This window comes from Bombina bombina, chromosome 4 (assembly GCF_027579735.1).
Source record: "Bombina bombina isolate aBomBom1 chromosome 4, aBomBom1.pri, whole genome shotgun sequence".
Classification (NCBI taxonomy): Eukaryota; Metazoa; Chordata; class Amphibia; order Anura; family Bombinatoridae; genus Bombina; species Bombina bombina.
In genome coordinates, this window is record NC_069502.1 from 10,828,389 (window position 1) to 10,854,598 (window position 26,210).

A 26,210-nucleotide genomic window follows, 5' to 3' on the forward strand; every position below is an offset into this window, starting at 1 on the left:
GCTCCTCTCCCTTGCTCCTCTCTCGGTCTGCCCCTTGCTCCTCTCTCGGTCTGCCCCTTGCTCCTCTCTCGGTCTGCCCCTTGCTCCTCTCACTTGCTCCTCCTCTCTCGGTCTGCCCCTTGCTCCTCTCTCTCGGTCTGCCCCTTGCTCCTCTCTCTCGGTCTGCCCCTTGCTCCTCTCTCTCGGTCTGCCCCTTGCTCCTCTCTCTCGGTCTGCCCCTTGTTCCTCTCTCTCGGTCTGCTCCTTGCTCCTCTCTCTCGGTCTGCCCCTTGCTCCTCTCCCTTGCTCCTCTCCCTTGCTCATCTCTCTTGCTCTTCTCTCTGTCTTCCCCTTGCTCCTCTGTCGCTCTGCCTTGCTCCTCTTCCTTGCTCCTCTCTTGCTCTGCCCCTTGCTCCTCTCTTGCTCTGCCCCTTGCTCCTCTCTTGCTCTGCCCCTTGCTTCTCTCTTGCTCTGCCCCTTGCTTCTCTCTTGCTCTGCCCCTTGCTCCTCTCTTGCTTTGCCCCTTGCTCCTCTCTCAGTCTGCCCATTGCTCCTCTCACTTGCTCCTCTCTCTCTCGGTCTGCCCCTTGCTCCTCTCTCTCTCGGTCTGCCCCTTGCTCCTCTCTCTCTCTGTCTGCCCCTTGCTCCTCTCTCTCGGTCTGCCTCTTGCTCCTCTCTCTCGGTCTGCCCCTTGCTCCTCTCTCTCGGTCTGCCCCTTGCTCCTCTCTCTCGGTCTGCCCCTTGCTCCTCTCTCTCTTGGTCTGCCCCTTGCTCCTCTCTCTCGGTCTGCCCCTTGCTCCTCTCTCTCGGTCTTCCCCTTGCTCCTCTCTCTCGGTCTGCCCCTTGCTCCTCTCCCTTGCTTCCTCTCTCTTGCTCCTCTCTCGGTCTTCCCCTTACTCCTCTGTCGCTCTGCCTTGCTCCTCTTCCTTGCTCCTCTTCCTTGCTCCTCTCTCGCTCTGCCCCTTGATTCTCTCACTTGCTCCTCCTCTCTCGCTCTGCCCCTTGCTCCTCTCTCGCTCTGCCCCTTGCTTCCTCTGTCGCTCTGCCTTGCTCCTCTTCCTTGCTCCTCTTCCTTGCTCCTCTTCCTTGCTCCTCTCTCGCTCTGCCCCTTGATTCTCTCACTTGCTCCTCCTCTCTCGCTCTGCCCCTTGCTCCTCTCTCGCTCTGCCCCTTGCTCCTCTCCCTTGCTTCCTCTCTCTTGCTCCTCTCTCGGTCTTCCCCTTACTCCTCTGTCGCTCTGCCTTGCTCCTCTTCCTTGCTCCTCTCTCGGTCTGCCCCTTGCTCCTCTCACTTGCTCCTCCTCTCTCGCTCTGCCCCTTGCTCCTCTCTCTCGCTCTGCCCCTTGCTCCTCTCTCTCACTCTGCCCCTTGCTCCTCTCTCTCACTCTGCCCCTTGCTCCTCTCTCTCACTCTGCCCCTTGCTCCTCTCTCTCATCTGCCCCTTGCTCCTCTCTCTCACTCTGCCCCTTGTTCCTCTCTCTCTCTCTCACTCTGCCCCTTGCTCCTCTCTCTCATCTGCCCCTTGCTCCTCTCTCTCACTCTGCCCCTTGTTCCTCTCTCTCTCTCTCACTCTGCCCCTTGTTCCTCTCTCTCTCTCTTGCTCTGCCCCTTGTTCCTCTCTCTCGCTCTGCCCCTTGCTCCTCTCTCGCTCTGCCCCTTGCTCCTCTCTTGCTTTGCCCCTTGCTCTGCCCCTTGCTACTCCCCTTGCTCCTCTCTCTTGCTCTGCCCCTTGCTCCTCTCTCTTGCTCTTCCCCTTGTTCCTCTCTCTCTCTTGCTCTGCCCCTTGCTCCTCTCTCTCGCTCTGCCCCTTGCTCCTCTCTCTCTCTCTCGCTCTGCCCCTTGCTCCTCTCTCTCTCTCGCTCTGCCCCTTGCTCCTCTCTCTCTCTCGCTCTGCCCCTTGCTCCTCTCTCTCTCTCTCTCGATCTGCCCCTTGCTCCTCTCTCGCTCTGCCCCTTGCTCCTCTCTCGCTCTGCCCCTTGCTCCTCTCTCTCGCTCTGCCCCTTGCTCCTCTCTCTCGCTCTGCCCCTTGCTCCTCTATCTCGCTCTGCCCCTTGTTCCTCTCTCTCTCTTGCTCTGCCCCTTGCTCCTCTCTCTCGCTCTGCCCCTTGCTCCTCTCCCTTGCTCCTTTCTTGCTCTGCCCCTTGATCCTCTCTCTCGGTCTGCCCCTTGCTCCTCTCCTTTGCTCCTCTCTCGCTCTGCCCCTTGCTCCTTTCCCTTGCTCCTCTCTCGCTCTGCCCCTTGCTCCTCTCACTTGCTCTTCCTCTCTCGGTCTGCCCCTTGCTTCTCTCACTTGCTCCTCTCTCGCTCTGCCCCTTGCTTCTCTCACTTGCTCTTCCTCTCTCGGTCTGCCCCTTGATCCTCTCTCTCGGTCTGCCCCTTGCTCCTCTTACTTGCTCCTCCTCTCTCGGTCTGCCCCTTAATCCTCTCTCTCTGTCTGCCCCTTGCTCCTCTCTCGCTCTGCCCCTTGCTCCTCTCTTGCTTTGCCCCTTGCTCTGCCCCTTGCTACTCCCCTTGCTCCTCTCTCTTGCTCTGCCCCTTGCTCCTCTCTCTTGCTCTGCCCCTTGCTCCTCTTTCTCAGTCTGCCCCTTGCTCCTCTCCCTTGCTCCTCTCTCGCTCTGCCCCTTGCTTTTCTCTCTCTCTCTCGCTCTGCCCCTTGCTCCTCTCTCTCGCTCTGCCCCTTGCTCCTCTCCCTTGCTCCTCCCTTGCTCCTCTCCCTTGCTCCTCTCTCGGTCTGCCCCTTGCTCCTCTCCCTTGCTCCTCTCTCGCTCTGCCCCTTGCTTCTCTCACTTTCTCCTCCTCTCTCGGTCTGCCCCTTGATCCTCTCTCTCGGTCTGCCCCTTGCTCCTCTTACTTGCTCCTCCTCTCTCGGTCTGCCCCTTGATCCTCTCTCTCTGTCTGCCCCTTGCTCCTCTCTCGCTCTGCCCCTTGCTCCTCTCTTGCTTTGCCCCTTGCTACTCCCTTTGCTCCTCCCTTGCTCTGCCCCTTGCTCCTCTCTCTTGCTCTGCCCCTTGCTCCTCTCTCTCGCTCTGCCCCTTGCTCCTCTCTCTCGCTCTGCCCCTTGCTCCTCTCTCTCGCTCTGCCCCTTGCTCCTCTCTCTCGCTCTGCCCCTTGCTCCTCTCTCTCGCTCTGCCCCTTCATCCTCTCTCTCGCTCTGCCTCTTCATCCTCTCTCTCGCTCTGCCCCTTGCTCCTCTCTCTCGCTCTGTCCCTTGCTCCTCTCCCTTGCCCCTCTCTCGCTTTGCCCCTAGCTCCTCTCTCTCGCTTTGCTCCTCTCCCTTGCTCCTCTTTCTCGCTCTGCCCCTTGCTCCTCTCTCTCGCTCTGCCCCTTGCTCCTCTCTCTCGCTCTGCCCCTTGCTCCTTTCCATCGCTCTGCCCCTTGCTCCTTTCCATCGCTCTGCCCCTTGCTCCTTTCCATCGCTCTGCCCCTTACTCCTCTCTCTCGCTCTGCCCCTTGCTCCTCTCCCTTGCTCCTCCCCCTTGCTCCTCCCCCTTGCTCCTCTCTCTCGCTTTGCCCCTTGCTCCTCTCTCTCGCTTTGCCCCTTGCTCCTCTCTCTCGCTCTGCCCCTTGCTCCTCTCTCACGCTCTGCCCCTTGCTCCTCTCTCTCGCTCTGCCCCTTGCTCCTCTCTCTCACTCTGCCCCTTGTTCCTCTCTCTCTCTCTTGCTCTGCCCCTTGCTCCTCTCTCTCTCTTGCTCTGCCCCTTGCTCCTCTCTCTCTCTCGCTCTGCCCCTTGCTCCTCTCTCTCGCTCTGCCCCTTGCTCCTCTCTCTCGCTCTTCCCCTTGCTCCTCTCTCTCGCTCTTCCCCTTGCTCCTCTCTCTCGCTCCTTTCTTACTCTGCCCCTTGCTCCTCTCTCTCACTCTGCCCCTTGCTCCTCTCTCTCTCGCTCTGCCCCTTGCTCCTCTCCCTTGCTCCTTTCTTACTCTGCCCCTTGCTCCTCTCCCTTGCTCCTCTTTCGCTCTGCCCTTGCTCCTCTCCCTTCCTCCTCTTTCTCAGTCTGCCCCTTGCTCCTCTCCCTTGCTCCTCTCTCGCTCTGCCCCTTGCTTTTCTCTCTCTCTCGCTCTGCCCCTTGCTCCTCTCTCTCGCTCTGCCCCTTGCTCCTCTCTCTCGCTCTGCCCCTTGCTCCTCTCTCTCGCTCTGCCCCTTGCTCCTCTCTCTCGCTCTGCCCCTTGCTCCTCTCTCTCGCTCTGCCCCTTGCTCCTCTCTCTCGCTCTGCCCCTTGCTCCTCTCTCTCGCTCTGCCCCTTGCTCCTCTCTCTCGCTCTGCCCCTTGATCCTCTCTCTCGCTCTGCCCCTTGATCCTCTCTCTCGCTCTGCCCCTTGATCCTCTCTCTTGCTCTGCCCCTTGATCCTCTCTCTCGCTCTGTCCCTTGCTCCTCTCCCTTGCCCCTCTCTCGCTTTGCCCCTAGCTCCTCTCTCTCGCTTTGCTCCTCTCCCTTGCTCCTCTTTCTTGCTCTGCCCCTTGCTCCTCTCTCTCGCTCTGCCCCTTGCTCCTCTCTCTCGCTCTGCCCCTTGCTCCTCTCTCTCGCTCTGTCCCTTGCTCCTCTCTCTCGCTCTGTCCCTTGCTCCTCTCCCTTGCCCCTCTCTCGCTTTGCCCCTAGCTCCTCTCTCTCGCTTTGCTCCTCTCCCTTGCTCCTCTCTCTCGCTCTGCCCCTTGCTCCTCTCTCTCGCTCTGCCCCTTGCTCCTCTCTCTCGCTCTGCCCCTTGCTCCTCTCTCTCGCTCTGCCCCTTGCTCCTCTCTCTCGCTCTGCCCCTTGCTCCTCTCTCTCGCTCTGCCCCTTGCTCCTCTCTCTCACTCTGCCCCTTGTTCCTCTCTCTCTCTCTTGCTCTGCCCCTTGCTCCTCTCCCTTGCTCCTCTTTCTCAGTCTGCCCCTTGCTCCTCTCCCTTGCTCCTCTTTCTCAGTCTGCCCCTTGCTCCTCTCCCTTGCTCCTCTTTCTCGGTCTGCCCCTTGCTCCTCTTTCTCGGTCTGCCCCTTGCTCCTCTCCCTTGCTCCTCTTTCTCAGTCTGCCCCTTGCTCCTCTCCCTTGCTCCTCTTTCTCAGTCTGCCCCTTGCTCCTCTCCCTTGCTCCTCTTTCTCAGTCTGCCCCTTGCTCCTCTCCCTTGCTCCTCTCTCGCTCTGCCCCTTGCTCCTCTCGCTCTGCCCCTTGCTCCTCTCGCTCTGCCCCTTGCTCCTCTCGCTCTGCCCCTTGCTCCTCTCGCTCTGCCCCTTGCTCCTCTCGCTCTGCCCCTTGCTCCTCTCGCTCTGCCCCTTGCTCCTCTCGCTCTGCCCCTTGCTCCTCTCGCTCTGCCCCTTGCTCCTCTCGCTCTGCCCCTTGCTCCTCTCGCTCTGCCCCTTGCTCCTCTCGCTCTGCCCCTTGCTCCTCTCGCTCTGCCCCTTGCTCCTCTCGCTCTGCCCCTTGCTCCTCTCGCTCTGCCCCTTGCTCCTCTCGCTCTGCCCCTTGCTTTTCTCTCTCTCTCGCTCTGCCCCTTGCTCCTCTCCCTTGCTCCTCTCTAGCTTTGCCCCTTGCTTCTCTCTCTCGCTCTGCCCCTTGCTCCTCTCCCTTGCTCCTCTCTAGCTCTGCCCCTTGCTCCTCTCCCTTGCTCCTCTCTAGCTCTGCCCCTTGCTCCTCTCCCTTGCTCCTCTCTAGCTTTGCCCCTTGCTTCTCTCTCTCACTCTACCCCTTGCTCCTCTCTCTCGCTCTGTCCCTTGCTCCTCTCCCTTGCCCCTCTCTCGCTTTGCCCCTAGCTCCTCTCTCTCGCTATGCTCCTCTCCCTTGCTCCTCTTTCTCGCTCTGCCCCTTGCTCCTTTCTCGCTCTGCCCCTTGCTCCTTTCTCGCTCTGCCCCTTGCTCCTTTCTCGCTCTGCCCCTTGCTCCTTTCTCGCTCTGCCCCTTGCTCCTTTCTCGCTCTGCCCCTTGCTCCTTTCTCGCTCTGCCCCTTGCTCCTCTCTCTCGCTCTGCCCCTTGCTCCTCTCTCTCGCTCTGCCCCTTGCTCCTCTCTCTCGCTCTGCCCCTTGCTCCTCTCTCTCGCTCTGCCCCTTGCTCCTCTCTCTCTCGCTCTGCCCCTTGCTCCTCTCTCTCTCGCTCTGCCCCTTGCTCCTCTCTCTCTCGCTCTGCCCCTTGCTCCTCTCTCTCGCTCTGCCCCTTGCTCCTCTCTCTCGCTCTGCCCCTTGCTCCTCTCTCTCGCTCTGCCCCTTGCTCCTCTCTCTCGCTCTGCCCCTTGCTCCTTTCTCTCGCTCTGCCCCTTGCTCCTCTCTCTTGCTCTGCCCCTTGCTCCTCTCTCTTGCTCTGCCCCTTGCTCCTCTCCCTTGCTCCTCTCCCTTGCTCCTCCCTTTCGCTTTGCCCCTTGCTCCTCTCTCTCGCTCTGCCCCTTGCTCCTCTCTCTCGCTCTGCCCCTTGCTCCTCTCTCTCGCTCTGCCCCTTGCTCCTCTCTCTCGCTCTGCCCCTTGCTCCTCTCTCTCGCTCTGCCCCTTGCTCCTCTCTCTCGCTCTGCCCCTTGCTCCTCTCTCTCGCTCTGCCCCGTGCTCCTCTCTCTCGCTCTGCCCCGTGCTCCTCTCTCTCGCTCTGCCCCGTGCTCCTCTCTCTCGCTCTGCCCCGTGCTCCTCTCTCTCGCTCTGCCCCTTGCTCCTCTCTCTCGCTCTGCCCCTTGCTCCTCTCTCTCGCTCTGCCCCTTGCTCCTCTCTCTCGCTCTGCCCCGTGCTCCTCTCTCTCGCTCTGCCCCTTGCTCCTCTCTCTCGCTCTGCCCCGTGCTCCTCTCTCTCGCTCTGCCCCGTGCTCCTCTCTCTCGCTCTGCCCCGTGCTCCTCTCTCTCGCTCTGCCCCGTGCTCCTCTCTCTCGCTCTGCCCCGTGCTCCTCTCTCTCGCTCTGCCCCGTGCTCCTCTCTCTCGCTCTGCCCCGTGCTCCTCTCTCTCGCTCTGCCCCGTGCTCCTCTCTCTCGCTCTGCCCCGTGCTCCTCTCTCTCGCTCTGCCCCGTGCTCCTCTCTCTCGCTCTGCCCCTTGCTCCTCTCCCTTGCTCCTCTCTCGCTCTGCCCCTTGCTCCCCTTGCTCACTCTATCTTCACATCCTAATTGGTTCAGTCCCTCCCTTTTACCTCTGCTCCATTCTTACATACTGTGTATTTTGCTCCTAAGGTTGCTAAAGCATATGGTGGGGCCAATGCACATAAACATGTGGCTTATTTGTGGGCAAAGAGTCTGGGAGGAGACGCAGCTGTGAAGCTGCTCACTAAATTCAGCCTTCTGGAGATGGCGATCGATTACGCTGCAGAGAATGGGTAAGTGTGTAGCAAGTAAACCAAGGCTAAAAATGTATTTATTGGAATATGGGTGAAGGCCACTGGGGGGAGGGGTTGACTGGATAAAACGTGATGCCACTGAGGGGTGTAACAGGGATATAAGGGGAGGTCACTGGGGGAGGGGTGACGGGGACATAAGGGGTTGACAGGGATATAATGGAAAGCCACGGGGGGGGGGTGACAGGGATATAAGGGGAGGCCATTCGGGGGTGACAGGAATATAAGGGGAGGCTACTGGGGGGGTGACAGGGATATAAGGAGAGGCCACGGGGGCTAGACTGGGATATAGGATGAGGCTGCTGGGGGAAGGGGGGGTGACAGGGATGTGTGTGACAGGGATATAGGATGAGGCTGCTGGGGATGTGTGTGACAGGGATATAGAATGAGGCTGCTCGGGATGTGTGTGACAGGGATATAGAATAAGGCTGCTGGGGATGTGTGTGACAGGGATATAGAATGAGGCTGCTCGGGATGTGTGTGACAGAGATATAGAATAAGGCTGCTGGTGTGTGTGTGACAGGGATATAGAATAAGGCTGCTCGGGATGTGTGTGACAGGGATATAGAATGAGGCTGCTGGGGATGTGTGTGACAGGGATATAGAATGAGGCTGCTGGGGATGTGTGTGACAGGGATATAGAATGAGGCTGCTCGGGATGTGTGTGACAGGGATATAGGATGAGGCTGCTGGTGTGTGTGTGACAGGGATATAGGATGAGGCTGCTGGGATGTGTGTGACAGGGATATAGGATGAGGCTGCTGGGGATGTGTGTGACAGGGATATAGGATGAGGCTGCTGGGGATGTGTGTGACAGGGATATAGGATGAGGCTGCTGGTGTGTGTGTGACAGGGATATAGAATGAGGCTGCTGGGGATGTGTGTGACAGGGATATAGAATGAGGCTGCTGGGGATGTGTGTGACAGGGATATAGGATGAGGCTGCTGGGATGTGTGTGACAGGGATATAGGATGAGGCTGCTGGGATGTGTGTGACAGGGATATAGAATGAGGCTGCTCGGGATGTGTGTGACAGGGATATAGAATGAGGCTGCTGGGGATGTGTGTGACAGGGATATAGAATGAGGCTGCTGGGGATGTGTGTGACAGGGATATAGGATGAGGCTGCTGGGGATGTGTGTGACAGGGATATAGAATGAGGCTGCTCGGGATGTGTGTGACAGGGATATAGAATGAGGCTGCTGGGGATGTGTGTGACAGGGATATAGGATGAGGCTGCTGGGGATGTGTGTGACAGGGATATAGAATGAGGCTGCTCGGGATGTGTGTGACAGGGATATAGGATGAGGCTGCTGGGATGTGTGTGACAGGGATATAGGATGAGGCTGCTGGGGATGTGTGTGACAGGGATATAGGATGAGGCTGCTGGGGATGTGTGTGACAGGGATATAGGATGAGGCTGCTGGGGATGTGTGTGACAGGGATATAGGATGAGGCTGCTGGGGATGTGTGTGACAGGGATATAGAATGAGGCTGCTCGGGATGTGTGTGACAGGGATATAGAATGAGGCTGCTCGGGATGTGTGTGACAGGGATATAGGATGAGGCTGCTGGGGATGTGTATGACAGGGATATAGAATGAGGCTGCTGGGGATGTGTGTGGCAGGGATATAGGATGAGGCTGCTGGAGGGAGGGGTAACAGGGATATAGGATGAGGCTGCTGTGGATGTGTGTGACAGGGATATAGGATGAGGCTGCTGGGGTTGTGTGTGACAGGGATATAGGATGAGGCTGCTGGTGTGTGTGTGACAGGGATATAGGATGAGGCTGCTGGGGGTGTGTGTGACATGAATATAGGATGAGGCTGCTGAGGGGGTGACAGGGATATAGGATGAGGCTGCTGGGGATGTGTGTGACAGGGATATAGAATGAGGCTGCTGGGGATGTGTGTGACACAGATATAGAATGAGGCTGCTGGGGGGGTGACAGGGATATAGGATGAGGCTGCTGGGGATGTGTGTGACAGGGATATAGAATGAGGCTGCTGGGGATGTGTGTGACAGGGATATAGGATGAGGCTGCTTGGGGGGGGTGGGGGGTGACAGGGATATAGGTTATAGCTTGGATCTGCTTTTTTGTTTCTTAAAGAATAAGAAAGCTTTCTCCTCTGCCCAGAATTGTTACTCAAAATCTTCCCATCTTCCCATCTTCGTCTTAAAATTAACAGGCCAAAAAATCTACCTCTGCCTCCAAGTCCGCATGAAGGTGCAACCCCCTTACTAGACTAGTCTCTGGTGGGGGGCAGATTGAATCTCGTGTGGGAGGCTTGGGAGAGATCTCTTCAGGATCCCTGGGTGTTAGAAATAATTTATCAGGGTTTTCATTCAAAGCCTCAGATTCTTTCTGTCTCAAGTGCCTTGAGATCCTTTAAAAGCTGAAGCTTTTTTAGCTTATGTAAGAGATCTTAAATGAATGGGAGTGATTGCTTCATTTACAACTTGATAAATAAACCCTGGGTTTTATTCAAATCTATTTATAGTACCAAAGAAAAGGGTTTTTTTTGGCAAAAGCTTAAACAAATTCCTGAAAGTTCCTGCTTTCATGATGGAGACAATTCACAGGCAGGAGGGTCAGTTTATGGCTACTAGAGACTTAAGATGTTTATTTACATAGTGACAGGGATCATGTCAAGTTCCTGAGATTTAGCATTATCAGTTTATGGCTACTAGAGACTTAATATGTTTATTTACATAGTGACAGGGATCATGTCAAGTTCCTGAGATTTAGCATTATCAGTTTATGTCTACTAGAGACTTAAGATGTTTATTTACATAGTGACAGGGATCATGTCAAGTTCCTGAGATTTAGCATTATCAGTTTATGTCTACTAGAGACTTAAGATGTTTATTTACATAGTGACAGGGATCATGTGAAGTTCCTGAGATTTAGCATTATCAGTTTATGTCCACTAGAGACTTAAGATGTTTATTTACATAGTGACATAGATCATATCAAGTTCCTGAGATTTAGCATTATCAATTTGTCTACTAGAGACTTAAGATGTTTATTTACATAGTGACAGGGATCATGTCAAGTTCCTGAGATTTAGCATTATCAGTTTATGTCTACTAGAGACTTAAGATGTTTATTTACATAGTGACAGGGATCATGTGAAGTTCCTGAGATTTAGCATTATCAGTTTATGTCCACTAGAGACTTAAGATGTTTATTTACATAGTGACATAGATCATATCAAGTTCCTGAGATTTAGCATTATCAATTTGTCTACTAGAGACTTAAGATGTTTATTTACATAGTGACAGGGATCATGTCAAGTTCCTGAGATTTAGCATTATCAGTTTATGGCTACTAGAGACTTAAGATGTTTATTTACATAGTGACAGGGATCATGTCAAGTTCCTGAGATTTAGCATTATCAGTTTATGTCCACTAGAGACTTAAGATGTTTATTTACATAGTGACATAGATCATATCAAGTTCCTGAGATGTAGCATTATCAATTTGTCTACTAGAGACTTAAGATGTTTATTTACATAGTGACAGGGATCATGTCAAGTTCCTGAGATTTAGCATTATCAGTTTGTCTTCTAGAGACTTAAGATGTTTATTTACATAGTGACAGGGATCATGTCAAGTTCCTGAGATTTAGCATTATCAGTTTATGGCTACTAGAGACTTAAGATGTTTATTTACATAGTGACAGGGATCATGTCAAGTTCCTGAGATTTAGCATTATCAGTTTATGGCTACTAGAGACTTAAGATGTTTATTTACATAGTGACAGGGATCGTGTCAAGTTCCTGAGATTTAGCATTATCAGTTTATGTCCACTAGAGACTTAAGATGTTTATTTACATAGTGACAGGGATCATGTCAAGTTCCTGAGATTTAGCATTATCAGTTTATGGCTACTAGAGACTTAAGATGTTTATTTACATAGTGACAGGGATCGTGTCAAGTTCCTGATATTTAGCATTATCCGTTTGTCTACTAGAGATTTAAGATGTTTATTTACATAGTGACAGGGATCATGTCAAGTTCCTGAGATTTAGCATTATCAGTTTGTCTACTAGAGACTTAAGATGTTTATTTACATAGTGACAGGGATCGTGTCAAGTTCCCTGTCCAACTTCATGATGGATCTTGGGCTCTCGGATGTTTGGCGTGCACAATTTCCCGATGTAAGAGTATTTAAATGCGAATCGAAAACTTTCAACACACTTTCCCGTATAGATATGTTTCTGGTGTCAGAACTCCTATTAAATCAAGTTATTAATACAGGCATCAGAGATATAATCATTTCTGACCATGCAATTATCTCGCTACTAATCAAAACGGGCGCAAATTCTGGGCCTAACTTTTCTAGACTTGCTTTCCCTTCCTACCTAATAAATAATTTACAATTTACCAATTGGATGCGAGAGAAGTGGAATGAATATAAGAATAATAATATTTCCTTCTGGTTTAAACCAGAAATATTCTGGGAAGCATTTAAGGCGACCATTAGGGGCGAAATAAAAGCATATCTATGTAAGTTAAAAAGAAAATGTAAGGCCCGAGAAACTCAGCTAACAAATCAAATTAGGAATGCCTACGAGGTATATATTAAAGACCCTACTAAACAAACCTGGGATAACTACTCTGAGAAAAAAAATGAAAGGGACCTATATATTAAACATAAGACTACCCAAGAAGACTTAAAATTGAGAGCTAGATATCAAGGGAATTATGGGAGATCCGCCAGGTATCTCTCTAATCTAATTAAACATAGACAGAGTAATAGAAGAATTAATAAAATCAGAGTAGCGGGTAAAAATATCACTAACCCCGCGGAAATTAAAGAAGCCTTTTATGAATTCTATAAAGAGATTTATAAGAAGGAAGAAATAAATAATCAAAATAAATTAAGTTTCTGGAATAGTCTTAAAATACCCAAGATATCCAGTCAAGAGCTTGATTCATTAAATGCACCGATCACAGTGGAAGAGGTTGCAAAGCAGATTAAGGTGGCTAAAATCTCTAAAGCGCCTGGCCCTGATCAATTGCCAATGGAACTATACAAAATTCTACTGGGATATGTTCCGGATATTCTGGTGAATCTGTTTAATTCCTATTATATAGAAAATAAGAAACCATCTAGATACTTTTCGGCATCTTTAATTACCCTCATACCGAAAAAGAATAAAGATCCAGAAATTATGGCGGCATACAGGCCCATATCACTATTAAATTGTGATTATAAGATTTTTACGTCGATTTTAGCAAATAGACTGAAAAGCTGTATTGGAAATCTGGTCCATGAGGATCAAGTAGGTTTTATGCCAGGTAGAAATGTGTCCAAAATCATACGTCGAGTCTTGACAGTCTTAGACTTTTTCTGGTCAGAAAATAAGGGTAAAACGTGCCGAGAAAGATCTAACATGGCCCTAGTGGTGATCGATGCCGAAAAGGCTTTTGATCTCATTAATTGGGATCATCTATTTTGTTCCTTAGCAACTTTTGGATTTAAGGGTAACTTCTTAACAGTGATTCATACAATTTACCAAAACCCAATCTCTAATCTATTAATAAACTCTGAACCTTCTCCAGATATTATTCTAGGTAAAGGCACACGACAGGGCTGCCCGCTCTCACCCCTTCTGTTTAACTTGGCGTTAGAGCCTTTTGCGGTGAAATTAAGGCAAGATTTACCAGGGATAATGATTTGTAAAAGTAAAACCGTGCTTACTCTATATGCGGATGATTTACTTCTATTCATGAATGAATCAGATCTATCCATACAACACTTTTTGACCTTAGCTAAACAATTCGGGTCCTTTGCTGGCTATAGGATCAACCCAGAAAAATCCGAAATTTTATGGTTTACTCAAAATGACACCCCACCGGGTAGATATCCCTTTAAACTGGTAGACTCTATAAATTACCTAGGGATCAAAATTCATAAAGACCCCAACTCATGGTATGATTTGAATTTTACACCTTATTTCTCTTGTTAAGTGTAGTCAGTCCACGGGTCATCCATTACTTATGGAATATATCTCTTCCTCACAGGAAGCTGCAAGAGGATCACCCAGCAGAGCTGCTACATAGCTCCTCCCCTCACATGTCATATTCAGTCATTCTCTTGCAGCCTAACTAGATAGGTCGCTGTGAGAGGTCTGTGGTGTTTTTTAACAATCAAAAGTTTGTTATTTTAAATGGCACCGGAGTGTGCTGTTTATTCTCAGGCAGCATTAGAAGAAGAATCTGCCTGCGTTTTCTATGATCTTAGCAGACGTAACTAAGATCCACTGGCTGTTCTCATCTGAGGAGTGAGGTAACTTCAGAGAAAGGGAATAGCATGCAGGGCCCCCCTGCAAATGAGGTATGTGCAGTAATTATTTTTCTGAGGAATGGAATTGACTGAGAAAATACTGCTGATACCAATGTAAAGTAAGTTCAGCCTTAAATGCAGTGATAGCGACTGGTATTAGGCTGATGAGTGTGTGTACACTGAATGTATTTTCTCTTGTTAAGTGTATCCAGTCCACGGATCATCCATTACTTATGGGATATTAACTCCTCCCCAACAGGAAGTGCAAGAGGATTCACCCAGCAGAGCTGCTATATAGCTCCTCCCCTAACTGCCATTACCAGTCATTCTCTTGCACCCAACGAATAGATAGGATGTGTGAGAGGACTGTGGTGATTATACTTAGTTTCATACCTTCAATCAAAAGTTTGTTATTTTATAATAGCACCGGAGTGTGTTATTCCTTCTCTGGTAGAATTTGAAGAAGAATCTACCTGAGTTTTTCTATGATTTTAGCCGGAGTAGTTAAGATCATATTGCTGTTTCTCGGCCATCTGAGGAGAGGTAAACTTCAGATCAGGGGACAGCGGGCAGATTAATCTGCAAAGAGGTATGTAGCAGCTTATTATTTTCTGACAATGGAATTGATGAGAAAATTCTGCCATACCGATATAATGTAAACTCAGCCTTAAATGCAGTAGCAGCAACTGGTATCAGGCTGTCATGTATGTATATTTTACACTTCAGTATTCTGGGGAATGGCACTTCACTGGAATTATACTGTATGCATAAAACTTTAGCCTAATTTGCAGGGACTAGCAACAGGCTTTTTAATAACACTCAATTTATTAATGTTAAACGTTTTTTGCTGGCATGTAAAATCGTTTAATTTTCTTAGGTACTGGGTGAAAAAATGTTTTGGGCACTATTTTTTTCCACTTGGCAGTCGTTTTATTTAATTTATGACAGTTTACTGATCTCTCTCACTGTTATGTGTGAGGGGGAGGGACCTTTTTTGGTGCTTTTGCTACGCATCAAAAAATTCAGTCAGAAGTTTATTGTCTTCCCTGCATGATCCGGTTCATCTCTACAGAACTCAGGGGTCTTCAAAACTTGTTTTGAGGGAGGTAATCACTCACAGCAGAGCTGTGAGATTGTAGTTGACTGTGATAAAAAAACGTTTATTTCTGTATTTTTTTTTTTTTTTCTGCTATCAGGGTTAGTTATCCTTTGCTAATGGGAGCAATCCTTTGCTAAAATTGTGTTTTTTACAAAGATTTGATGCTATAACTTTTCAGTTTATTAATTTTCAACTGTCATAACTTTTTCTGTGCTTCTTATAGGCACAGTACGTTTTCATATTATAGTAAATTACTTGAAAAGTATTTCCAAGTTGCTAGTTTATTTGCTAGTGTGTTAAACATGTCTCATTCAGAGGAAGATATCTGTGCTATATGTGCTAAAGCCAAAGTGGAGCCCAATAGAAATTTATGTACTAACTGTATTGATGCTACTTTAAATAAAAGTCAATCTGTACAAATTGAACATATTTCACCAAACAACGAGGGGAGAGTTATGCCGACTAACTCGCCTCACGTGTCAGTACCTGCATCTCCCGCTCGGGAGGTGCGTGATATTGTAGCGCCGAGTACATCTGGGCGGCCATTACAAATCACATTACAGGATATGGCTACTGTTATGACTGAAGTTTTGGCTAAATTACCAGAACTAAGAGGTAAGCGTGATCACTCTGGGGTGAGAACAGAGTGCGCTGATAATATTAGGGCCATGTCAGACACTGCGTCACAATTTGCAGAACATGAGGACGGAGAGCTTCATTCTGCGGGTGACGGTTCTGATCCAAACAAACTGGATTCAGATATTTCAAATTTTAAATTTAAGCTGGAAAACCTCCGTGTATTACTAGGGGAGGTGTTAGCGGCTCTGAATGATTGTAACACAGTTGCAATACCAGAGAAAATGTGTAGGTTGGATAAATATTTTGCGGTACCGGCGAGTACTGACGTTTTTCCTATACCTAAGAGACTTACTGAAATTGTTACTAAGGAGTGGGATAGACCCGGTGTGCCGTTTTCACCCCCTCCGATATTTAGAAAGATGTTTCCAATAGACGCCACCACACGGGACTTATGGCAAACGGTCCCTAAGGTGGAGGGAGCAGTTTCTACTTTAGCTAAGCGTACCACTATCCCGGTGGAGGATAGCTGTGCCTTTTCAGATCCAATGGATAAAAAGTTAGAGGGTTACCTTAAGAAAATGTTTGTTCAACAAGGTTTTATATTGCAACCTCTTGCATGCATTGCGCCTGTCACGGCTGCAGCAGCATTTTGGTTTGAGTCTCTGGAAGAGACACTTGAATCAGCTCCATTAGATGAGATTACACACAAGCTTAAAGCCCTTAAGTTAGCTAACTCATTTATTTCAGATGCCGTAGTACATTTAACTAAACTTACGGCTAAGAATTCCGGATTCGCCATTCAGGCACGCAGAGCACTGTGGCTAAAATCCTGGTCAGCTGACGTTACTTCTAAATCTAAATTGCTTAATATACCTTTCAAAGGGCAGACCTTATTCGGGCCCGGGTTGAAAGAAATTATCGCTGACATTACAGGAGGTAAAGGCCATGCCCTGCCTCAAGACAGCCAAACCTAAGGCTAGACAGTCTAATTTTCGTTCCTTTCGTAATTTCAAAGCAGGAGCAGCATCAACTTCCTCTGCACCAAAACAGGAAGGAGCTGTTGCTCGCTACAGACAAGGCTGGAGACCTAACCAGTCCTGGCACAAGGGCAAGCAGGCCAGGAAACCTGCTGCTGCCCCTAAGACGGCATGAATCGAGGGCCCCCGATCCGGGAACGGATCTAGTGGGGGGCAGACTTTCTCTCTTCGCCCAGGCTTGGGCAAGAGATGTCCAGGATCCCTGGGCGTTAGAGATCATATCTCAGGGATACCTTCTAGACTTCAAATTCTCTCCCCCAAGAGGGAGATTTCATCTGTCAAGGTTGTCAACAAACCAAATAAAGAAAGAGGCGTTTCTACGCTGCGTACAGGATCTTTTATTAATGGGAGTGATCCATCCGGTTCCGCGGTCGGAACAAGGACAAGGGTTTTACTCAAATCTGTTTGTGGTTCCCAAAAAAGAGGGAACTTTCAGGCAAATCTTGGATTTAAAGATCCTAAACAAATTCCTAAGAGTTCCATCGTTCAAAATGGAAACTATTCGGACAATTTTACCCATGATCCAAAAGGGTCAGTACATGACCACAGTGGATTTAAAGGATGCTTACCTTCACATACCGATTCACAAAGATCATTACCGGTATCTAAGGTTTGCCTTTCTAGACAGGCATTACCAGTTTGTAGCTCTTCCATTCGGATTGGCTACGGCTCCGAGAATCTTCACAAAGGTTCTGTGTGCTCTTCTGGCGGTACTAAGACCGCGAGGAATTGCGGTAGCTCCGTACCTAGACGACATTCTGATACAAGCTTCAAGCTTTCAAACTGCCAAGTCTCATACAGAGTTAGTACTGGCATTTCTAAGGTCGCATGGATGGAAGGTGAACGAAAAGAAGAGTTCTCTCTTTCCACTCACAAGAGTTCCCTTCTTGGGGACTCTTATAGATTCTGTAGAAATGAAGATTTACCTGACAGAAGACAGGTTAACAAAGCTTCAAAATGCATGCCGTGTCCTTCATTCCATTCAACACCCGTCAGTAGCTCAATGCATGGAGGTGATCGGCTTAATGGTAGCAGCAATGGACATAGTACCCTTTGCACGTCTACATCTCAGACCGCTGCAATTGTGCATGCTAAGTCAGTGGAATGGGGATTACTCAGACTTGTCCCCTACTCTGAATCTGGATCAAGAGACCAGAAATTCTCTTCTATGGTGGCTTTCTCAGCCACATCTGTCCAGGGGGATGCCATTCAGCAGGCCGGACTGGACAATTGTAACAACAGACGCCAGCCTACTAGGTTGGGGCGCTGTCTGGAATTCTCTGAAGGCTCAGGGACAATGGAATCAGGAGGAGAGTCTCCTACCAATAAACATTCTGGAATTGAGAGCAGTTCTCAATGCCCTTCTGGCTTGGCCCCAGTTAACAACTCGGGGGTTCATCAGGTTTCAGTCGGACAACATCACGACTGTAGCTTACATCAACCATCAGGGAGGGACAAGAAGCTCCCTAGCAATGATGAAAGTATCAAAGATAATTCGCTGGGCAGAGTCTCACTCTTGCCACCTGTCAGCAATCCACATCCCGGGAGTGGAGAACTGGGAGGCGGATTTCTTAAGTCGTCAGACTTTTCATCCGGGGGAGTGGGAACTTCATCCGGAGGTCTTTGCCCAAATACTTCGACGTTGGGGCAAACCAGAGATAGATCTCATGGCGTCTCGACAGAACGCCAAGCTTCCTCGTTACGGGTCCAGATCCAAGGATCCGGGAGCGGTTCTGATAGATGCTTTGACAGCACCTTGGACCTTCGGGATGGCTTATGTGTTTCCACCCTTCCCGATTCTTCCTCGATTGATTGCCAGAATCAAACAGGAGAGAGCATCAGTGATTCTAATAACGCCTGCATGGCCACGCAGGACTTGGTATGCAGATCTAGTGGACATGTCATCCTGTCCACCTTCGTCGCTACCTCTGAAACAGGGCCTTCTGATCCAGGGTCCCTTCAAACATCAAAATCTAATTTCTCTGAAGCTGACTGCTTGGAAATTGAACGCTTGATTTTATCAAAACGTGGTTTTTCTGAGTCAGTTATTGATACTTTAATACAGGCTAGGAAGCCTGTTACCAGATAGATTTACCATAAGATATGGCGCAAATACTTATATTGGTGCGAATCCAAGAGTTACTCATGGAGTAAGGTTAGGATTCCGAGGATATTGTCTTTTCTACAAGAAGGTTTAGAAAAGGGTTTATCCGCTAGTTCCTTAAAGGGACAGATTTCAGCTCTGTCCATTCTTTTACACAAACGTCTGTCAGAAGTTCCGGACGTTCAAGCTTTTTGTCAGGCTTTAGCTAGGATCAAGCCTGTGTTTAAAACTGTTGCTCCACCATGGAGTTTGAACTTAGTTCTTAATGTTTTACAGGGGGTTCCGTTTGAACCCCTTCATTCCATTGATATCAAGTTGTTATCTTGGAAAGTTCTGTTTTTAATGGCGATTTCCTCGGCTCGAAGAGTCTCTGAGTTATCTGCCTTACATTGTGATTCTCCTTATCTGATTTTTCATTCAGACAAGGTAGTTCTGCGTACTAAACCTGGGTTCCTACCTAAGGTGGTCACTAACAGGAATATCAATCAAGAGATTGTGGTTACATCTTTGTGTCCTAATCCTTCTTCGAAAAAGGAACGTCTGCTACACAATCTAGATGTAGTCCGTGCCCTGAAATTTTATCTACAGGCAACTAAGGATTTTCGACAAACGTCTTCCCTGTTTGTCGTTTATTCTGGTCAGAGGAGAGGTCAAAAAGCTTTGGCTACCTCTCTCTCCTTTTGGCTTCGTAGCATAATACGGTTAGCCTATGAGACTGCTGGACAGCAGCCTCCTGAAAGAATTACAGCACATTCTACTAGAGCTGTGGCTTCCACTTGGGCCTTTAAGAATGAGGCTTCTGTTGAACAGATTTGCAAGGCTGCAACTTGGTCTTCTCTTCATACTTTTTCCAAATTTTACAAATTTGACACTTTTGCTTCTTCGGAGGCTGTTTTTGGGAGAAAGGTTCTTCAGGCAGTGGTTCCTTCCGTATAAAGAGCCTGCCTGTCCCTCCCGTCATCCGTGTACTTTAGCTTTGGTATTGGTATCCCATAAGTAATGTATGATCCGTGGACTGGATACACTTAACAAGAGAAAACATAATTTATGCTTACCTGATAAATTTATTTCTCTTGTAGTGTATCCAGTCCACGGCCCGCCCTGTCACTTTAAGGCAGGTAATTTTTCCATTAAACTACAGTCACCACTGTACCCTATGGTTTTCCTTTCTCTGCATGTTTTCGGTCGAATGACTGGTAATGGCAGTTAGGGGAGGAGCTATATAGCAGCTCTGCTGGGTGAATCCTCTTGCACTTCCTGTTGGGGAGGAGTTAATATCCCATAAGTAATGGATGATCCGTGGACTGGATACACTACAAGAGAAATAAATTTATCAGGTAAGCATAAATTATGTTTTTCTAAGGAATGGAATTGACTCTGAAAATACTGTTAATACTGAAATAATGTATGAGCCTTAACTGCAGTAAAAGCGACTGGTAGCAGGCTTATTAATAACAATTCATAACTTTTCAAATGTATGTTTAAAACGTTTACTGGCATGTTAATCTTTTTTTGTGAGGTATTTGGTGATAAAACTTATTGGGACATGATTTTTACCACATGGCCATCTTTTTTTCTGCATAGAAACCGTTTTCTGAGCTTCCCCACTGTTGTAATATGAGTGGGAGGGGCCTATTTTAGCGCTTTTTTGCGCAGTAAAAATTCAGTCACAATCTGTCTACTTCATCCTCCATGATCCAGATCGTCTCTAGAGAGCTCAGGGGTCTTCAAAATTCATTTTGAGGGAGGTAATCAGTCACAGCAGACCTGTGACAGTGTGTTTTGACTGTGAGAAAAACGTTAATTATTAAATTGTTAATCCGTTTTTGGGTATTAAGGGGTTAATCATCCATTTGCTGGTGGGTGCAATCCTTTGCTAACTTAATACATTTACTGTGAAAAATTGGTTGCTATAACTATTTTGGTTCATTGTTATTTCAACTGTGACAGCTTTTTGTGCTTCTTAAAGGCACAGTAGCGTTTTTTATATTGCTTGTAAATTTATTTAGAAAAGTATTTCCAAGCTTGCTAGTCTCATTGCTAGTCTGTTTAAACATGTCTGACACAGATGAATCTCTTTGTTCACTATCTTTAAAGGCCAATGTAGAGCCCAATAGAAATTTATGTACTAATTGCATTGATGCTACTTTAAATAAAAGTCAATCTTTACATGTAAAGAAATTATCACCAGACAACGAGGGGGAAGTTATGCCGACTAACTCTCCTCACGTGTCAGTACCTTCGCCTCCCGCTCAGGAGGTGCGTGATTTTGTGGCGCCAAGTACATCAGGAAGGCCCTTACAAATCACTTTGCAAGACATGGCTACTGTTATGACAGAAGTATTATCTAAATTGCCAGAATTAAGAGGCAAGCGCGATAGCTCTGGGTTAAGGACAGAGCGCGCGGATGAGGTGAGAGCCATCTCAGATACTGCGTCACAGTTTGCAGAATGTGAAGACGGAGAGCTTCATTCTGTGGGTGACGGATCTGATCCAGGGAGACTGGATTCAAAGATTTCTAATTTTAAATTTAAGCTTGAGAACCTCCGCATATTGCTAGGGGAGGTATTAGCGGCTCTGAATGATTGTAACACGGTTGCAATTCCAGAAAAATTATGTAGGTTGGATAGATACTATGCGGTACCGGTGTGTACTGACGTGTTTCCTATACCTAAAAGGCTTACAGAGATTATTAGCAAGGAGTGGGATCGACCTGGTGTGCCCTTTTCCCCTCCTCCCATATTTAGGAAAATGTTTCCTATAGACGCCACCACACAAGACTTATGGCAGACGGTCCCTAAGGTGGAGGGAGCAGTTTCTACTTTAGCTAAGCGTACCACTATCCCGGTGGAGTATAGTTGTGCCTTTTCAGATCCAATGGATAAGAAATTAGAGGGTTACCTTAAGAAAATGTTTGTTCAACAAGGTTTTATCTTACAGCCCCTTGCATGCATTGCGCCTGTCACTGCTGCGGCGGCATTCTGGTTTGAGTCTCTGGAAGAGGCCATTCGCACAGCTCCATTGGATGAAATTATGAACAAGCTTAAAGCACTTAAGCTAGCTAATGCATTTGTTTCTGATGCCGTCGTACATTTAACCAAACTTACGGCTTAGAAAAAAAAAAAAAAATGGAAACTATTCGAACCATCCTTCCCATGAACCAAGAGGGTCAGTACATGACCACAGTGGATTTAAAGGATGCCTACCTTCACATACCGATTCACAAGGATCATTATCGGTACCTAAGATTTGCTTTCCTAGACAGGCATTACCAGTTTGTAGCTCTTCCCTTCGGATTAGCTACGGCTCCAAGAATCTTTACAAAAGTTCTGGGCTCACTTCTGGCGGTACTAAGACCGGGAGGCATAGCGTTGACTCCGTACCTAGACGACATTCTGATACAAGCGTCAAGTTTTCAAACTGCCAAGTCTCATACAGAGATAGTTCTGGCATTTCTGAGGTTGCATGGTTGGAAGGTGAACGTGGAAAAGAGTTCTCTATTACCACTTACAAGAGTTCCCTTTCTAGGGACTCTTATAGATTCTGTAGAGATGAAAATTTACCTGACAGAGGCCAGGTTATCAAAACTTCTAAATGCTTGCCGTGTCCTTCATTCCATTCCACACCCGTCAGTAGCTCAGTGCATGGAAGTAATCTGCTTAATGGTAGCGGCAATGGACATAGTACCATTTGCGCGCCTGCATCTCAGACCGCTGCAATTGTGCATGCTAAGTCAGTGGAACGGGGATTACTCAGATTTGTCCCCCCTACTAAGTCTGGATCAAAAGACCAGAGATTCTCTTCTATGGTGGCTCTCTCGGCCACATCTGTCCAAGGGGATGACCTTTCGCAGGCCAGATTGGACGATTGTAACAACAGACGCCAGCCTTCTAGGCTGGGGCGCAGTCTGGAACTCCCTGAAAGCTCAGGGATTATGGACTCAGGAGGAGAAACTCCTCCCAATAAATATTCTGGAATTAAGAGCAATATTCAATGCTCTCCTAGCTTGGCCTCAGTTAGCAACTCTGAGGTTCATCAGATTTCAGTCGGACAACATCACGACTGTGGCTTACATCAACCATCAAGGGGGAACCAGAAGTTCCCTAGCGATGTTGGAAGTCTCAAAGATAATTCGCTGGGCAGAGTCTCACTCTTGCCACCTGTCAGCGATTTACATCCCAGGCGTAGAGAACTGGGAGGCGGATTTTCTAAGTCGCCAGACTTTTCATCCGGGGGAGTGGGAACTTCATCCGGAGGTCTTTGCTCAACTGATTCTTCGTTGGGGCAAACCAGATCTGGATCTCATGGCGTCTCGCCAGAACGCCAAGCTTCCTTGTTACGGATCCAGGTCCAGGGACCCGGGAGCGGTGCTGATAGATGCTCTGACAGCTTCTTGGGTCTTCAACATGGCTTATGTGTTTCCACCATTCCCGATGCTTCCTCGTTTGATTGCCAAGATCAAACAGGAGAGAGCTTCGGTGATTCTGATAGCGCCTGCGTGGCCACGCAGGACCTGGTATGCAGACCTAGTGGACATGTCGTCCTGTCCACCGTGGTCTCTACCTCTGAGACAGGACCTTCTAATTCAGGGTCCTTTCAAACATCCAAATCTAATTTCTCTGAGGCTGACTGCATGGAGATTGAACGCTTGATTCTATCAAAGCGTGGCTTCTCGGAGTCGGTTATTGATACCTTAATACAGGCTAGGAAGCCTGTTACCAGAAAAATTTACCATAAGATATGGCGTAAATATTTATATTGGTGCGAATCCAAGAGTTACTCATGGAGTAAGGTTAGGATTCCTAGGATATTGTCTTTTCTACAAGAGGGTTTAGAAAAGGGCTTATCTGCTAGTTCGTTAAAGGGACAGATTTCTGCTCTGTCTATTCTTCTACACAAACGTCTGGCTGAAGTTCCAGACGTTCAGGCTTTTTGTCAGGCTTTAACTAGGATTAAGCCTGTGTTTAAGACTGTTGCTCCGCCGTGGAGCTTAAACTTAGTTCTTAATGTTCTTCAAAGCGTTCTATTTGAACCCCTTCATTCCATTGATATCAAGCTGTTATCCTGGGAGGTTTTGTTTTTGATGGCTATTTCCTCGGCTCGAAGAGTCTCTGAGTTATCTGCCTTACATTGTGATTCTCCTTATCTGATTTTTCATTCAGACAAGGTAGTTCTGCGTACTAAACCTGGGTTCTTACCTAAGGTAGTTACTAACAGGAATATCAATCAAAAGATTGTTGTTCCATCACTGTGTCCTAACCCTTCTTCAAAGAAGGAACGACTTTTGCATAATTTGGACGTAGTCCGTGCCCTGAAGTTCTATTTGCAGGCAACTAAAGATTTTCGTCAAACTTCTTCCCTGTTTGTCGTTTACTCTGGACAGAGAAGAGGTCAAAAGGCTTCGGCTACCTCTCTCTCTTTTTGGCTTCGTAGCATAATACGTTTAGCCTATGAGACTGCTGGACAGCAGCCTCCTGAAAGGATTACAGCTCATTCTACTAGAGCTGTGGCTTCCACCTGGGCCTTTAAAAATGAGGCCTCTGTTGAACAGATTTGCAAGGCTGCGACTTGGTCTTCGCTTCACACCTTTTCAAAATTTTCAAAATTTGACACTTTTGCTTCTTCGGAGGCTTTTTTTGGGAGAAAGGTACTTCAGGCAGTGGTTCCTTCTGTTTAATGTTCCTGCCTTGTCCCTCCCTTCATCCGTGTACTTTAGCTTTGGTATTGGTATTCCATAAGTAATGGATGACCCGTGGACTGACTACACTTAACAAGAGAAAACATAATTTATGCTTACCTGATAAATTTATTTCTCTTGTAGTGTAGTCAGTCCACGGCCCGCCCTGTCTTTAAGGCAGACCTAAATTTTAATTAAACTCCAGTCACCACTGCACCCTATGGTTTCTCCTTTCTCGTCTGCTTTGGTCGAATGACTGAATATGACATGTGAGGGGAGGAGCTATGTAGCAGCTCTGCTGGGTGATCCTCTTGCAGCTTCCTGTTAGGAAGAGATATATTCCATAAGTAATGGATGACCCGTGGACTGACTACACTACAAGAGAAATAAATTTATCAGGTAAGCATAAATTATGTTTTTTCCAAATATAAACAAGAGTTGGACAGGTGGATGTCGCTTCCAATTTCGCTATCTGCGCGAGTTGCCATGATTAAGACTCTTTTTTTTTTCCTCAGCTTCTTTACTTACTTGAAAACTTGCCGCTTCTGATTAAAAGTAAAGATGTGACCTTATTTAACAATCTCACAGCAGGGTTCTTATGGAACCAAAAACGCAGACGGATATCCGTACAAAATCTAACTTTACATACAAACATGGGAGGCCTGGCACTTCCAAATCTTAAATACTATAACTTAGCTATATTAAGTAAACACATTTTACACTGGATCACGGAAACAGAGTATTCAACCAATCTACACCTGGAAATGGAAATTGTGACTCCATTCATACTGAGAGCCCTGATTCATCTGGATAAAAGGGAGCTACCTAAACGGCTGGTTAAGATGGGGACTCTGTTGAACCCTATACTGGCCTGGCATAAGCTGTGTGATGAGCTAAAAATTAATTGGAAATCCTCTAAATATCTGCCCATTCGAGGTAACCCTAAATTTCCAGCTGGAATTTCTTCCAGGATTTTTAAAGTATGGGTCAATAAAGGATTACAGGATGTGATCCAAATTAGGGATAATAGGCTAGATATAGCTAAGTCATTCTTGGATCTTCAGAGTGAATTTGGGATCCATAAACATAGTTTTTATGCATACTTGCAATTGAGACATATGTATGAAGAACTGTGGCAGGATAATAAAACTGACTGGAAGTTTGGAGATATTAATATAATAATTAATATTTACAGACAAGCTATTAGGTCTATTTCTCTTTTGTATAATCTACTGATTCAGAAAGCCGGCCAGGCCCGTCTTGAAGTTTTAGTCGAGAAATGGAAAATATACTTTCCCCAGCTTACGAGATTACGAGAAATTGAGGACAGTTTCAAAAGAATAGGGAAAATTACCAGTATAATATCCTGGAGAGAATCACACTGAAAACTTCTTAACTTGATATACGTTACCCCCGCACATCTTAAAAAATGGTATCCTCTTGACAATAATGTTTGTTTGAAATGTAGTAATTTGAATGCAGATATTATGCACTGCTTCTGGAATTGCCCGATAATTTATCAGATTTGGAATAAGATAAATTTCTGGTTATCTCTCAGTTTAGAAGTCCCATATAAGATAGGCCCATTAGAGGTCTTCTTCCTGTGTAAACCTTCGGAAAATAAGTATTACAAGACAATTAACACAATTATACTGGCTTCTCGTAATACAATTTTATTAAACTGGAAATCTAATAGATTTATATCTTTTCAAAAATATAAATCGGTGGTGGCCAATACAATTATTATAGAACAATACTCCAGTGATTTATTTATAGAAGGGAATTTGGAGAAATATCTTCAAAAATGGCTGGGTATAATAAAATCCTATCCCCCCCAATCCAAGATCAATTAATTTCTGGTATAAAGAAAACAACTTTTTTTGACACCCTGGTGCAGTTAGGCAGCTTACCATCTGAATGGGCGTAAACTTGCCACCCTAGAATGCGGCAAATCATAACATACTCTGAAATGTGGAACGAGGATGGGGGTGGGAGATTTGGAGGGATTCTTTCTTCTCCCTTTTTTTTTTTTAATCTTGTTTTGTTTTATTTAGTTTGATTTGGGGGGGGGGGGGGGGCTGTTAAACATAAGAATAAAAATACACCAACATCAATCTAATGCCAATGCAAAACTGGAAATAAGAGAAGGGAGGAGAGAGAAAAGGAGAAAAATTGC

At 47.2% G+C, this 26,210-nt stretch overlaps 1 protein-coding gene across 1 annotated transcript in view; it reads left to right on the top strand.

Annotated features, from left to right (window-relative positions):
- Window positions 1-26,210, top strand: part of IFT172 (intraflagellar transport 172) — a gene marked incomplete in the record, with an annotated part of 949,422 nt that overhangs the window by 392,833 nt on the left and 530,379 nt on the right. The window contains 1 exon segment of the mRNA XM_053710932.1: window positions 7,082-7,224. Coding sequence (XP_053566907.1) covers window positions 7,082-7,224 — 143 coding nt within the window.